This window comes from Syngnathoides biaculeatus, chromosome 22 (genome assembly GCF_019802595.1).
Source record: "Syngnathoides biaculeatus isolate LvHL_M chromosome 22, ASM1980259v1, whole genome shotgun sequence".
NCBI lineage: Eukaryota > Metazoa > Chordata > Actinopteri > Syngnathiformes > Syngnathidae > Syngnathoides > Syngnathoides biaculeatus.
In genome coordinates, this window is record NC_084661.1 from 16,941,300 (window position 1) to 16,954,767 (window position 13,468).

Sequence of the window (13,468 nt, forward strand, 5' to 3'; positions counted from 1 at the left end):
CAGGCGGCATTCATCACCGCTTCGGTGCACATTCTATCTGCATAAATTCCCGCTGTATCGGTTTGCCACTCGCAGTGAATAATTGTTGGGCTGCATGCCAGTGGCGAGAAAAAGGCAAAATGCGTCGCACGCGGCTGAGGAAAGTACGGCGGAAAGGAGCTCATTTCAGGTTGCATTTCTTTACATTTGTGCTAAAGCGGTGCTGCCACTTGACTTTAACTTGGGATGTCGCCTCAGATTTATGTTTACTGTGCCGTCCCGCATATTTTAAAGAAGAGGAAAATGCAGCAAGCTTACAAGAGTCATTTTTTAGAAATGATTTTTATCTTTGTCATGAGTGAAGAGAACACATTAGTTCTCCGACTACTTGACGGGGGGGGGGGGGAGTCCAGTTTGGAGGGAAGTGGATTTAAAAAAAAAAAAAAAGAAAAAAAAAAAAACACACACTACTAGCAGTACTTACAGTCCTGCGACGAGCGGTGGCGAAAGGTGAAGCGCAAGTGGCTCCGGTTCACGTCTTCGATGGGAATTGCGACCTGGAACGAGTGGAACCATTCATTCATGCATGCATGCATGCATAACAACCCAGTAGGAAGACATTCACCAAACACTTCATATTAAGGAAATACCTTAATAGTTTCAAACCAGCGTGACTGCTTGACTTGGTAGTATATGACTGACTTGTATTCACTGATTCCTTCGTCTCCAGCACCGGGAAAAATGACATTCTGGAACACAAACGGAGAGCCTATTATTAATTCATTCATCCTTCATCATTGACGCGATCCTTTCTCGCACTTTCTGCTCGCCACCGCAACGCGCAGCGCTCGCTTTATAGCACGCATACAACGTATATACTGTACTTCGTTCCAGCGTCAGGTGTTTCAACCTGTCCCTTTTCTAACATTGGCATTTTTCTCCTTTATAATAATCCATGTGACAAGCAGAGATCCCTCGTCTAATCTTTATCTTCTCCAAAACTGCACCGATCTCCAACCCAAAGTGATGCAATGCGCACATCTCCAAATCCTATTAGTCATTAGTCCACTGGCCTGGGTCCTTTAGAGCGCCTCGTTGTCGCCAGTGAACGCACGCACGTCATGCTGAGCGAATGAGCAAATGTGAGGATGGCGGAAAATTTTAATAAACACGCCATCTTGACAGCCAGCATGTGGACCGGTTCCTCGGGCGGGTGCGCCCGCTTTCGAGTGCCTCGTTTTCCCGTGAGTGCGCGCACATCATTTTGCACCATTTTGAATCCTCATTGCTAATAACAACCAATTTTTTTCCCCCCCCATCATTCAAATTTGTCAAGGTTGTTCATAAAATTTCTCTATGGTGTGTCCAATTTGAATTATTTTCACTTTATATTGAAATTTCCATTCTGGCCCACTTGCACAATCGACTGAGGAATATCCGCGAGACTTGCACAACGGACGTTGCCCCAGATTATCGAATGACTGGTCGCTTGAAGCTGCCTACACTCCTTCAAGTCCTGGCGCCCTTTGCACAACGCTCGTAGCACCGGACTATTGTTTTATTAGGCACTCTAACCACATTAAACGTTGGAGGATCCTGCATCCTATGCAGAATTACCCAAAATAACATTTAATAAAGTCCATCATTGCCAGATTTACTAGCAGCCCTTTTTGCTCCGTTACGGCAACGTCTTCATGTCAACATCTGTTGTCATCATGTACGTCGCACTGGAGCGCCTCCAACTACCCGAGCCAAATTCCTTGTATGTTTCCGACATACTCTGAGAATAAAGATGATTCCGATTCGGAGGCGCAAACGAATGCGGAGACTGGTTGGGAAGTACGGGCCACAGATGCAGTAGCCGAGAACAGGAGTGTAGTTAAGAGGAATGTATAATTTGCTGCCGGTGAATTGAAGCGGGTTCATTTGACGCCGATCCCGGCGCAGTGGAGTAAACAAACAGCCCCCTGGCCACAAATACACATGATCAAAATGGCTCCGCTATTATCACTCAGTTTCATTTGCACTTATTTAATAAAATGAACTCCCCACCCCCGGCGGAGTGCAGGGCTTTTAAAGTCCCCTTGCTTGAGCACCTGCCTGCAAATCTCCCGAAAGCCTTGCGGATTTGCCAGATAAATGAGAAATTAATTATTTAAGGCGGTCAGCGTGCATATGGAAAGTAGCCCCCGTACCGCCGTGGCGAGGGCCCGGCTGCGGACGCCTTTGTTTCCTGCCAATATTTTCCGCGCGATGCCAGCTGACTCGCCGACGCTAATGGCTTCTGACAAGCGGCAATTATCAGAAATAACGGGGGCCCCCGTTTGCCCCCGGACCGAGTGGAACGCGACTGGGGGGGCACACGAGTCGCTTTATAAGTCGCCAGGATTCATGACGGTTAAAAAGGAAAAAGGACTGTAGCCACAGGTGAGAGAGAAAAGGAAAGTGCGGGCGCGATAAATACGTCAGGATGATGAAAGGTCGCTCACCGGCGTCAGAAATCCTTCCGGCGGGAAAAAAAAAGACAATGACCAAAAAGAAAAATCCTGAGGGCGGTGAGGCAAATGAAGAAGAATGGAGGCAGAAAAGGGGAAATATTGTACGGCAGACAACCACAATGCCACTAATTCATTCAAATCTGTCACCATTTGTTGTTGTTGCATGTTTTAAATGAGATATAACACTACAAACATCGCAAAAGAGAAATAAAAACAGTTTTAGGACGACCACCAAGTCCGCACAATAGAAAGCGGGCAACCAAAATTAGCAAACGTACCGTAAAATTGCAGCGGTAAGTTCAGATGTAAAACTTGACGGGGAGTTAACTTTGAAACGCTTGACTCGACTAAAAGTTGACGCGCAAACACGCAACGTGGATGTGCTGCGTTCACGATATTTACGCGCCCCACACCGGAAATGCATCACAAAACCGCGCAGCAGAGATAATTGGCAACTTCAATTATCCTTAACTGGATACAAATGATCCTGCTAATGCAAAAATAAACTACAATTTACATCTAAATTTAATTCAAAATACTTTCTTATTGATTTTTTTTTTTTTGGTCTTCAGGAAAGTAACGTGGTGACGTCTGTGCACGGCGGGCCAGCACCCATTTATTTTTAAATCACGATTTCAAATCAGATTAATTGAATTAAATGGTTTCCTCTGAATTGCGAGCGATTATTAAGCCTGTTTGCGTTAATAAATTACAACGTAGAAACCTAAGTCTCAAATCAATACGAACTTTCCAGCTCGGTATTTTTTTTAAATACACAAAATACTGTATGTTATCTATTTATTCAAAGACTATACTGTATATACTGTAGGCCTACAGTACATGAGTAACAGTGACTTGGTTGCGGGTGACAACATTCCCTTTTACCTTCATGTTGATGGATAAAACTGGCGCTGGGTTTAATTTAATGAGTAGTAGCGTGTTGGCTTTAGAGCCTCCACCATTATTTGAGATAACTCCAAAATAAAGTCAATGATGTTGCACGGGCAATCTTCCTCCCACAATGTGCTGCACAGCTCCCATGCTCCCTATTAGCCGACAGCTTCTGCAGTACAAGAGGTGCCGTCCCAGCAACGGTCGGCAATAATTAAACATCCGGCACCCCAAACAAAAAAAGGCCAGCCACTGGCTGGGGTCTCTAGGGGGCGCTAAAGCTTAATTAGGACACAAGCTATTGACGGCTTGGCAGATGATTAAAAATATCCTCTGCACGTATGCAAATTTGGGATGTGGGACGAGTCCAAAAGGAGCTGAAATCCTTTTGGGTGTGGGAACTGCTACGATGCTAGCCTGCGCTGCAATCATACAGAGCTTACGTCTCCAATTTTCGCTCAAAATTTAAAGGAAAATATTGGCCGAACAACTGCTAACATCGCAAGGCGGCGTCGGCGCCGTACCTCCAGTTTTTTGCCGTCCTCGTCGTACACGGACATGGTGACCTCCACGTTTTTGGGGGTGGTCTTGCTCCCTTTGTCAAAGTCTCCCTGGACCAGCGTCAGGTAGATGTCATTCCTCACGTCACCTTTAAGAAAGCGGCACCGCAAATGAGCGGCACAGGAAGCGGCCGAGCAATAACGTGGCGGCATCGAGGAGGGAACAAAACAACAATGTGACATTCATGAAGCGGGAAAACAGCAAGCGACGCAGCGCCGGGGCAACACAGTGAACGGACAGTAAATATGCCTGATAAAAATCCCACGTTTTTGTAATAATAATTTAAAAAAAAAAACAAACATGCTTAATCATTTCAAACCGTTTCCAGCACTGTGACTTACAACTTGCATTTGTAAGACTCAAATGAAAAAAACTCTGCAGTTATTTACTTAGCTTCTGATTAACCCCAAATAAAGTTTAAGCGTTCTGGTTGCTTTTCCTAAGATTTTTTTTTTTTGCCTGTTTTCACTCTCATCATAAATACATAATGTTGTTCATACACATCTCCAAATAAGAGACTAAAGCTGTTTGTCTCCCCGTTGAAGTTGACTGCAAAACTGACGTACTGTATAAAAGAAAAGGTACTTCAAAATTCTATCGAACCATAAGTGATTTTGATCAAACTAAAAGTCCGCTAGCTTGGGAGATACTATTGACAGGCTATTTTGGTGAACAGAAATATAAAAACGTGATATTTAATGAACCGGAAAGAGGACAGCAAGAACATTGTGACATTCCGGAACAGAACGTGCTCCAAACCTGGCATGATGATTTCTGGGAAGCCCATTTTGCGAGCCACGGCTGTGGAGCGGTCCACCAAGTGAGGGAAGTCCTTGCGGATCTGGTGGATGTCGCCGGGAAGCAGCTTGAGCGTGACCCAGAGGCCTAGAGATTCAAAAAAAAAAAATAGTTTGTCTTGGTTTTTTTCCCCCCTCTTTCTTGTTGGCTTTTTAGCATTTTTTGGGGGTGATATTTCAATTTGACAAGCATCCAAGGATCAACTCAATGAGGATGTTTTGATTTTTGTCTGAATTTTTTTGGGGGTCTTGTTTTGTTCCATCTAAAACTGCCTGAACCTTTTCTTTTGATCCACTTTGGAGAGGCCTCATGCCGTTGCAAGACTAGCTGGAAGCCTTTTGAAACGCTAGCTGAGCGCAGTGCTCCATTTATCCGGGGAGGGATTTTATAGCAGCTGACAGAACCGGCAGACAGCTAACATGTTCTTCTGTCCTGCGTCAACACGTCAAACATGCGATAATATTTTCGCAGAAGAGCGGCGCGTGTCTTTATTAGTGAAGGAATTCTGATGCAATGGAGACGTGTGGGAAGATATTTTAGGTACAGGGATCGTGTCGACGCTTGACAAAGAATGATGTCGCGTTTGAGCAAGATCAAGGTTTTTCCTGCATCTAAAATGAGGAGGCAGCTGCCTGCAGCTCGAGAATCTCCGACTTGATGAACAGGTACAATTTGACCAACGTGGTGCTTGGATGTCACTTTTTAAATGGAGGGAAGTAATCATCCTTGGGGAACCTTCTGTTCCCTGGAGGTTTCTTGCACTAGAAACTCAAACTCCGAGCCCAGATTTTTTTTTTTTTTCCTGAAAATGTTCCTGCAGTTGGAAAAGGGGCTAACGTTGTGTGCCTCCATGTTTATGTCCCAATCATACACGCATGACGTGTCGTTTCCGGTGCGTTCAAGTGTGCTCACCTTGGCCCTTGTGGTTGACCTCTTTGGCCATGATGACTTTGTTGATAACTGACTGCAGGAAGTCATTTTCGCCCGCCACCCTGGGTGAGAAAATGAGTAATTAAAAAAAAAAAAAAAAAAATGGGAGATGGGCGATGAATGACATGCTCAACGTCGCTTGTTAGCAGTTAGCACAGTGAGGCAAAAATGGCGTCCGGTTGGTGTCAGTGTGTCTGGACATCTGGACAAAGGGAAACTTACTGAGTTATCAAAAAAAGTAACATGTTCATTATGTGCTTGCCATTTGCGGGGATTTTTTTTTTTTTTTTTTAGCAGCAGCAGATGTGATGATGGTGATGCTGAGAGAAACATGTGTAATGTGATGAGAAAATGAAGAAAGTAGTCAGACAAACAGAATGTGCTACTTCAACTCGTGAGGCCAAAAGTCTGGCGGTGGATAATTGGCAATAAAGAATTTTTTTTTTTCGCCCCCCTCGTCGGACACTGTGAAGTGCAAATAATATCAAACTAGATAAAATGATTGTGGACAAAGGTGCATTCAGTAAAACAGGCCAAAGCACTTCCTTCTGGAGAGTGTAAATGGGAGAACCCCTTCACACGCAACTGGGACAAAGGACACATCAGAACTTTAAACATCGACAGTGTCTTTTGTTCAATACCAGGCGTCACCACAGAGCCACGAAAGACGACAACATTCTATGTTTCGACTGCCTTTCTTAATACGTAGATCATTGAATAGTTGTATGAATAAATAACTTGCATGCATTTCACCTTTGTCCAAAGACAGCAGTGATTAAGAGAACTCAATTTTAACAAGTTTGGCTTCAAACCATCATGTCATCAACCTTATCGCAGCATACAGAAGAAATGCTGTTTTCTAGGTTTGGCCACGACATGTTCCACATGTACCACATCGTACCAAATGTATTTAATTTCCCAAAATTAAATTGTATTTTACTCAATGTCATTGTTGTTTTAAAATGAAAAATATTGGAGCACTTTTCAGGGGACGTGGAACAAATGAAGAGCATTTCAATTCATTTCAATAGCGGAAAACTGATTTGATACACAAGTAAATTGAAATTACGAGCTTGGCCGCGGAACTAATTAAAATAAGTAGCTATTATTATAGTGAGTAATAATTTTGCTGATGCATTGTCTGTTAAACACATAAGGCACTTGCTTGTAAATTGTCAGTAATGACCACAATTTATGCGGACAGATGAAATTCTGGGTCACCTGTTGGGCCCACTGAAGCGTTTGCAATTATGCGGAAAATGGCGTTAAGCAAAAGGTTACTCCGCCTGCCTGCCAGAGTGGCAGCCTGTTAATGAGATTGCCTTAATTGAGTCAGCGGGGGAACGGAGGAGCGCACGCATCTTAAGGCCTGCACTAATCAGGTGTCAAGGACCAGGAGTGGGGTGGGGTGGGGTGGGGTGGGGGGACGAAGGAGGCGCTCCAGCCGGCCGAAGAACGATTGTGTTGTGCACTTACGGCTGGAACGGGATAAAGTGCTGCTTGTCCTCGTCGTCCATTTTGCCCGTGATGATGTCAGTGACGTCCATGACTGCGCAGAGGAGGACAAGGAAAGCATTATCGGAAGATTGCGAAGGCCCAGCGCCGTGCGCGGAAACCAAAAATGACAGACGCAGAGTGAGTGAAACTCGCTAATTACGTTCATGTCGCATGTCGAAATGAACTCGAGGAGGTTCAGCACGCCGACTGCAGTGAGGAAGGCACCGCAAGGGATAGAAAGATAGACAGCAGAAAGAGAGCTCCCTGCATAATAAAAGACTCAAGCCCTCCTCTTCCATCTCCGAGACCCACCTGCCACGCCGAAGGGTCTCCTCAGGCCCGACGTCAGCTTCTTGGTGTTGTTGTCGCGGAGCTCCATGCGGCCCACCCGCACGATCTGGCACACGAAGCTGATCTTCTCACGCTTCAGGTCTTCGCTGCCCAGATCCTAAAAGGAAAGCGGGGTGAAAACGCATGAAACGGAAACAGAGCTCTCTAACCGTGAGAGAGCGTCGAGGTGCGCCGCGGGAAACACAATTGGCACGAAAATGATTAGTCTTGAATATTATATATATACCTGTTACAGTACAGCATACATTTTTTAAGAACAAGCTCAAGACCCACCTTTTTCATGAATACAAATCAAAAAGCTCTTTAGCTCATTTGAATCTATATACTGTATGTTAGGTTTGAATAATATGATTGGATTAATACAAATAAAGATTTATTGATAGATACAGTACCTACGTAACTTTTTTTGGGGAACTGTGCCCAGGGTTTTTCCAATGTAAAATGTGCATTTTGGCACGATAAAAGTTTGTGAAATACTGCCATAGTCGACCGCGATAAATCTCCACCGAGCAGCACTCTTGAGTGTTGAAAAGCAACTCACGGTGAAGACGGCACGCAGGTTGTGAAGCTGGTCGATGTCTTTCACTAGACCCGAGCTGGACCACTTCACCAGGTAGTTTTCACTGATGAACTTTGACTCCAGCGGGTCGTAGAGCGACATGAGCACCTCGGCGTCCTCTCCGATCTTGCACACCACGTTCTTGAGCGTGACGAAGAGGGCGAAGGCCGGCGTGGAGGCGAACTTGGCCTGCCGGCTCAGGTCGATGTTCTGCTTCTGCGACTGGAGGAACATTTTGCGTGGAACAGGACAAAGGAGAAATTAGACGGCGCGGGTTATGTTTCAAGACAAAGGTTGCAGTTTCAAACTTAAGACTTTAAGGGTGAGTCTTTAGCCCTTTCAAGCAATGTTTTCCAGTCTATCTTTGGTTTGGTTTTGGTGCGAGGGTTTCACCTTCTCCTCTTGGATGCGGTCCTCGATTTGCTTGGCAGCCGTCTCGTGCGCTCTGAACAGGTTGATGGTGCTCGTGAGCTCCGGATCCAAAATGTTTCCGTCTTTATCCCGAACCACCAGGTCCAGATCCAAGTACCTGGAAGAAGAAATTCACCCAACCGTTCCTGTCCTTTTTCCAGTTTTAGGTCAAAGCACTTTCTTGTCTAAATTTATCAAGGACAACAGATGACTATTTTCTAAAACTGTGAAGATTTGTCAAAGACGATCACCAGCAAATCCTCACTTATTGCCGTAGTCAATCTTGGATGTGACTTTCTGTTTGAGCTCAGAGAGTTCGTCCTGCGGCAGCGTGCCCGAGAGGATTTGGGAGCGCCACTCGATCAGGTCGTAGATCATGTCACGGACCGAGTTGAACATCTCGCGCTTGTCCCCCTGAATCGCAGAAAACTTCTGTCAACGCGCTGATGACATTCACAGACTTATGCAGAAGCTTCCCACTTACCACGTAGAGGTCCCGCCATATTGAGGCCCACTCCCGCAGCGTGGTGGTGACTTCCTGCACCAGAGGCAGCTCGGTGGGAACGACCGTCTCCTTTTGCCTGCGGTAAAAAATACCAAATCAAATGTCCCCCGATTACTGCAACAATTCTACACTTTTTTTTGGTCGTCGTTTAAAAAGCAGGGTGGACAATATGGCCTGAAAATAGAATGCCCCCCCCCCCCCCCCACTCCTCATTATTGCGGAATGATGGCAACACACTGTTCAAGTACTAACCCGCTGCCCTCGACAGTGGCCTCTTTCAGGTGGATGTAACAGGCGGGGAAGATGCCCTGCCGGAGCGGAACCGAAGTCAAACAGGTCAATGCAAAACATGCAAAACATGCTCCGGTCACAACTTGACCGTGCTAACCCGCCGCTCACCTTTCGGGATTTCCTCCTCAGCCTGTGCCCTCTGAACCAGTCTAGAAAAAAAAAGTCAAGATGCAAAAGTGAAAAATTAGGATTTCAAATTGCTTTCATTTAAAGACAAGGTTGGGTTTCAAATTAAGAGTTTCAGGCCAACAGTAATATTTTTATTTTATTTTTTTCTTTTTTTAAAGGTGGGGATTTCAAAATAAGTGAGAGAGGTAGCATTTTGAAGCCAAGGTTTGGGTTGCAACTGTGTTACTCAAATTCGTCACATGCCTCGGTTGCTACTATTTTGGTAAGCAAAACATCTCGACACCACCCGTTTTTGTCCTAAAGGGAAAAAGGGAAGCATTTCTCCTGGGACTGAATTCACAAATATTTGCAGTTCCACATTATAAAGCCATGTATGAAATTCAACTATTGCTCTGGCGCCATTTGGGGCCAAGGATGGGAATCGGATAATCTTCCGTTAATCAGGCCATAGCCTTGTCTAATTGTCTCAGACGTGTTTTGCTGCCATTGTATGGAATTTATGGGCAATTTCAAAGCTTTTACGAATGGTTGCCTATCACTTGTGGTTTTGCGCTATTCGAGGCACAGTTCAAGTCTACTCGATGAAATAAGTCAACGTAACGTTGAGTACGATACTTACGTTCATGTGTCTCAAGTATGTGCACCGTATCTCCAATCTGCAGCGACAACTCTTCCTCTCCGCGGGCATCGTAGTTGTAGATTGCTGAAAAAGACCAGAGGGATTATTGCGAGGAGGAATTTAAGAGTGTTTACAATCCCCACCCACACTGGTTAACACTGACGCCGGGGCCCAGCGCCACTGACGGTGTCATAATCAACAGGCTGAGGAAGGACCAAAACATTGGAGGCGGTGTGAAACTAACTAGAATTCCATTTGGTTTGAGGCCAATTTAACTGCATCTAATAAAAAATAAAAAATAAAAAAAAAATCTGCCGTTTCGTCACATCTCAGCGCAGCAGGCCGTGACTGACATCTTAAAACAACAGCCGTCCGTCACGGGGCGACGTGTCGTTTGCGTCGGCGCTTGGCGGAGATTGATGACAACCTTCACCTGTAATGTCATAGCTTGTATTCCCTCCAAATATAGGGAAGCTTTTCCGGGAGACATTCGAGTGATCAGTCCATAACCTTGAAGCCGTAGCAAGAAATTCAATGTCTTGTGCCTCGAGATGCGAGTGATTTGACTTCAAAGGTTTTTGGAGATACGAGCCATGGTTCAGTCGATTGTTCTCTTTGACTTACGAGCAACGTTTTACGATATGAACGCTGTCTGGTGGCAGTGAACACAATGATTTGGCATCCCCAGTTTTAAAACCTCATAAGGCTGCTAGAATTATGGTAACACAAAGTGAGGCGGCAATGACAGGCTAACTAACAGCATCTACGTAGCCATGTTATAACCCTTCAAGCAACGGATCTTCAAACGCCAATGGTGGTGCAACACGTATAGACAGCAAAATATCCTTCATGTGAGAATGACTAAATTCACTGCGGCTTCCTTCAAAATTTTGACAGTCTCCTTTATGGCAGTACGTCTGTATTATACTCCCTGGCCAAGGCACACAGACATGAGAACCAAGACCACCATGTCCAGTGAATTGAAGCACATTTGACAAAAAAAACGGTTTCATTGTTTGCCCCGCAATTGGCTGGCAGCCAGTTCGGGGTGTACCCTGCCTCCTACCCGATGACAGCTGGGATTGGCTCCAACACTCCCGGGAACCTCGTGACGGTAAGTGGCTCAGAAAATGGATGGATGGCTTAATTATTTTTATTCGGGTTAGCTATTTCGTGACTGAATCTTTTTGTAAATGACAATTTTTTGGGGAGTACTTGAATGAATTAATGACATTTCCATTCATTTCAACCGGGAAACATGATTTGAGACAAGTGTTTTTATTCTTTTTCAGTGAATAACAGCAGAAGGGTTCAATGAAATATGAAAAGGTGAATTTAAGAATAGCCAACTGAATATAGACGACTTACTGACAGGGTTACAGATAGACTTAAATGCATAACATAACCATCAACATCGAGCTGGTATTTTTTTTAAAACATTAATCAAATTCTAGATTCATCTTTTAGTGGAAGCCATAAAAGTAGCACGTTTAGCTTTGTGTGTCCGGATGCGATCAAAAAAAAAAAAAAAAAAAACATGCAGCAGTGACCCATCAAACAATGCGACGAGGCCACAGAATTCACCAGAGTCACGTACGTCCTGACACATGAACAAAGGCCTGCGGTACCCGCAGGAAATGCACGCAGATTGTTTCAAGTACACAAAAGGTACTGACGTGAGGCAAGGGCAGCAAAGCAAACAAAAAACTGGGAAGGCACCGTTGTCACGTTACAGCGGGCTGCGCTCGCTAACAGCGAAAAACGGCTGCGTATTTATTTTGAAGTGGCCCACTTGCTCAGTCGAAATGGCTCATAATCAGGAACATAAAGCCACAATTTATGGGGGCCCATCAGAGATGACACGCCGATCACTGATTAAAACAAATATTCCGACCGCGGGCTCAAAATTAGCACTACTTGGCGAGAAGTGGTTTGAAGGAGTGGCTGGACTGCTCATTACCAGACGTAAAACTCTTACTTAAGACCCTCGCAGACGGGAATCGGATGACAGGCCGGCGCTCGACGACACCCACCCACTCCACAATTATCCCAGCGACACGCCGACTGATTGTAATTCCACACTTTCGCCTCAATTATAAAAGCGCGCTAATCCACGCGGCTGCCGATAACGCGGTCATTACGGGGCCCTGATGAAGAAGCTGCAGCGCCATCGATAATATTGTGACCCACTTGGCCCGCTGCATTCGTTTCCGTAGTATCAGCAAGTCAGTCAGGCAGGGAATCCCGAACAAAGTTTGACGACGGAGGAGCTTTCTGCTTAGTCAGATGCTACCACCGTCGACCACAATCTGGAACTGGTTGACCTCTGGTTTGGAACCACTTCTGTTTTAGTCGTGTGTAGCTGTGATTGTGTATGATTTTATTTCCGGACACTAATAATTTGCAAGGGTTTTTTTTTCTTACTGTACACAATATCACGGTTCAAATATATTGTACACCCAATCATTTCGGTGTTTTTTGAATACAAGTGACGACAGCTTAGCAATTAGCATGGTGCCCCCATCTTTCTCCTGTGAATTTCTCTGTTTCCTCCCTTCGTGGTATCGAATTTAGTGTTTGCCGCCACAGAGGCAATGACTAGTGACTTATGCCGTGTCGACATCGGACACGTCGCTAACTCTTTGACTTGGCATTGTATTAGCTGGGTTAGCTAGCTAGCCGTAGCTGTGTCGACGCAAAATGGCGTCCACCAAGCGTTCTCCAATACAAACGGCAGAAAATTGGGAGCTTGGTCGACTGTTTGATGTGGATGCGCCGTTTGATATTGCTACGATATAATGGAGACAACTGCGTGCTCGCCGTGGTTTTGGCATGCACACCCACAACGGACGTTTCATTTCAGTGACAAAAAAAAAAAAAAATGTTCAAACCAAAATGAAAATGCACTCAAACACTTTGAATGATCGAAAATCACTTATAGAAACGCAGGAGGGTAGCTGTCAGTGCCGATTAAGATTGTTCGGCCTTTGCTTGAGGTCTGCGGTCGACTTGAAGTGTGAGGTTTTTTTTTTTTTTTTTTTGGGGGGGGGGGGCGGTGGTAGGTGGGGGAAAATGGATGAGTCACTGCGAAAGAGCTGCAAAGGCGACTAACTATTTAAAGCTCACAGGTTTGCGTCGCGAGATGCTCGAACCCGACAGGAAGTTCAAGCTTAAGTTTGCAATTGTCATACGGGAGATGTTTGTCATACTTGTCAGGATTTGTAATAACAACCGGAACACCTGGCAGTAGTATAGGAGTCAATTGTTCAGTGGGGGGGTAGGATGGATAAATAGATGGATGAGGGAAATGTATGAATAAATAAATGAAAATCTTCCGTCCTTGTACTTCAGGAGCTTTGCTGAAAGTATGCCAGAATATCCGAATCCCAGACAAAATTAGAACCATGCCGTGTTTACCAATAACGGAGTGCAGGACCAGAAAATACAAG

The 13,468-nt window shown here is 45.0% G+C and overlaps 1 protein-coding gene across 1 annotated transcript in view; it reads right to left on the bottom strand.

Moving 5' to 3' along the window:
• Positions 1 to 13,468, bottom strand: part of dock1 (dedicator of cytokinesis 1) — a 90,646-nt gene that overhangs the window by 71,299 nt on the left and 5,879 nt on the right. Inside the window, exons 2-15 of the mRNA XM_061809944.1 lie at positions 10,020 to 10,103; positions 9,380 to 9,420; positions 9,233 to 9,288; positions 8,960 to 9,056; positions 8,741 to 8,889; positions 8,458 to 8,593; positions 8,047 to 8,286; positions 7,467 to 7,602; positions 7,134 to 7,206; positions 5,640 to 5,719; positions 4,689 to 4,814; positions 3,893 to 4,017; positions 630 to 728; positions 464 to 536 (exon numbers count right to left, since the gene is read on the bottom strand). Coding sequence (XP_061665928.1) covers positions 464 to 536; positions 630 to 728; positions 3,893 to 4,017; positions 4,689 to 4,814; positions 5,640 to 5,719; positions 7,134 to 7,206; positions 7,467 to 7,602; positions 8,047 to 8,286; positions 8,458 to 8,593; positions 8,741 to 8,889; positions 8,960 to 9,056; positions 9,233 to 9,288; positions 9,380 to 9,420; positions 10,020 to 10,103 — 1,515 coding nt within the window. The remainder of the gene's footprint in view (positions 1 to 463; positions 537 to 629; positions 729 to 3,892; positions 4,018 to 4,688; positions 4,815 to 5,639; positions 5,720 to 7,133; positions 7,207 to 7,466; positions 7,603 to 8,046; positions 8,287 to 8,457; positions 8,594 to 8,740; positions 8,890 to 8,959; positions 9,057 to 9,232; positions 9,289 to 9,379; positions 9,421 to 10,019; positions 10,104 to 13,468) is intronic.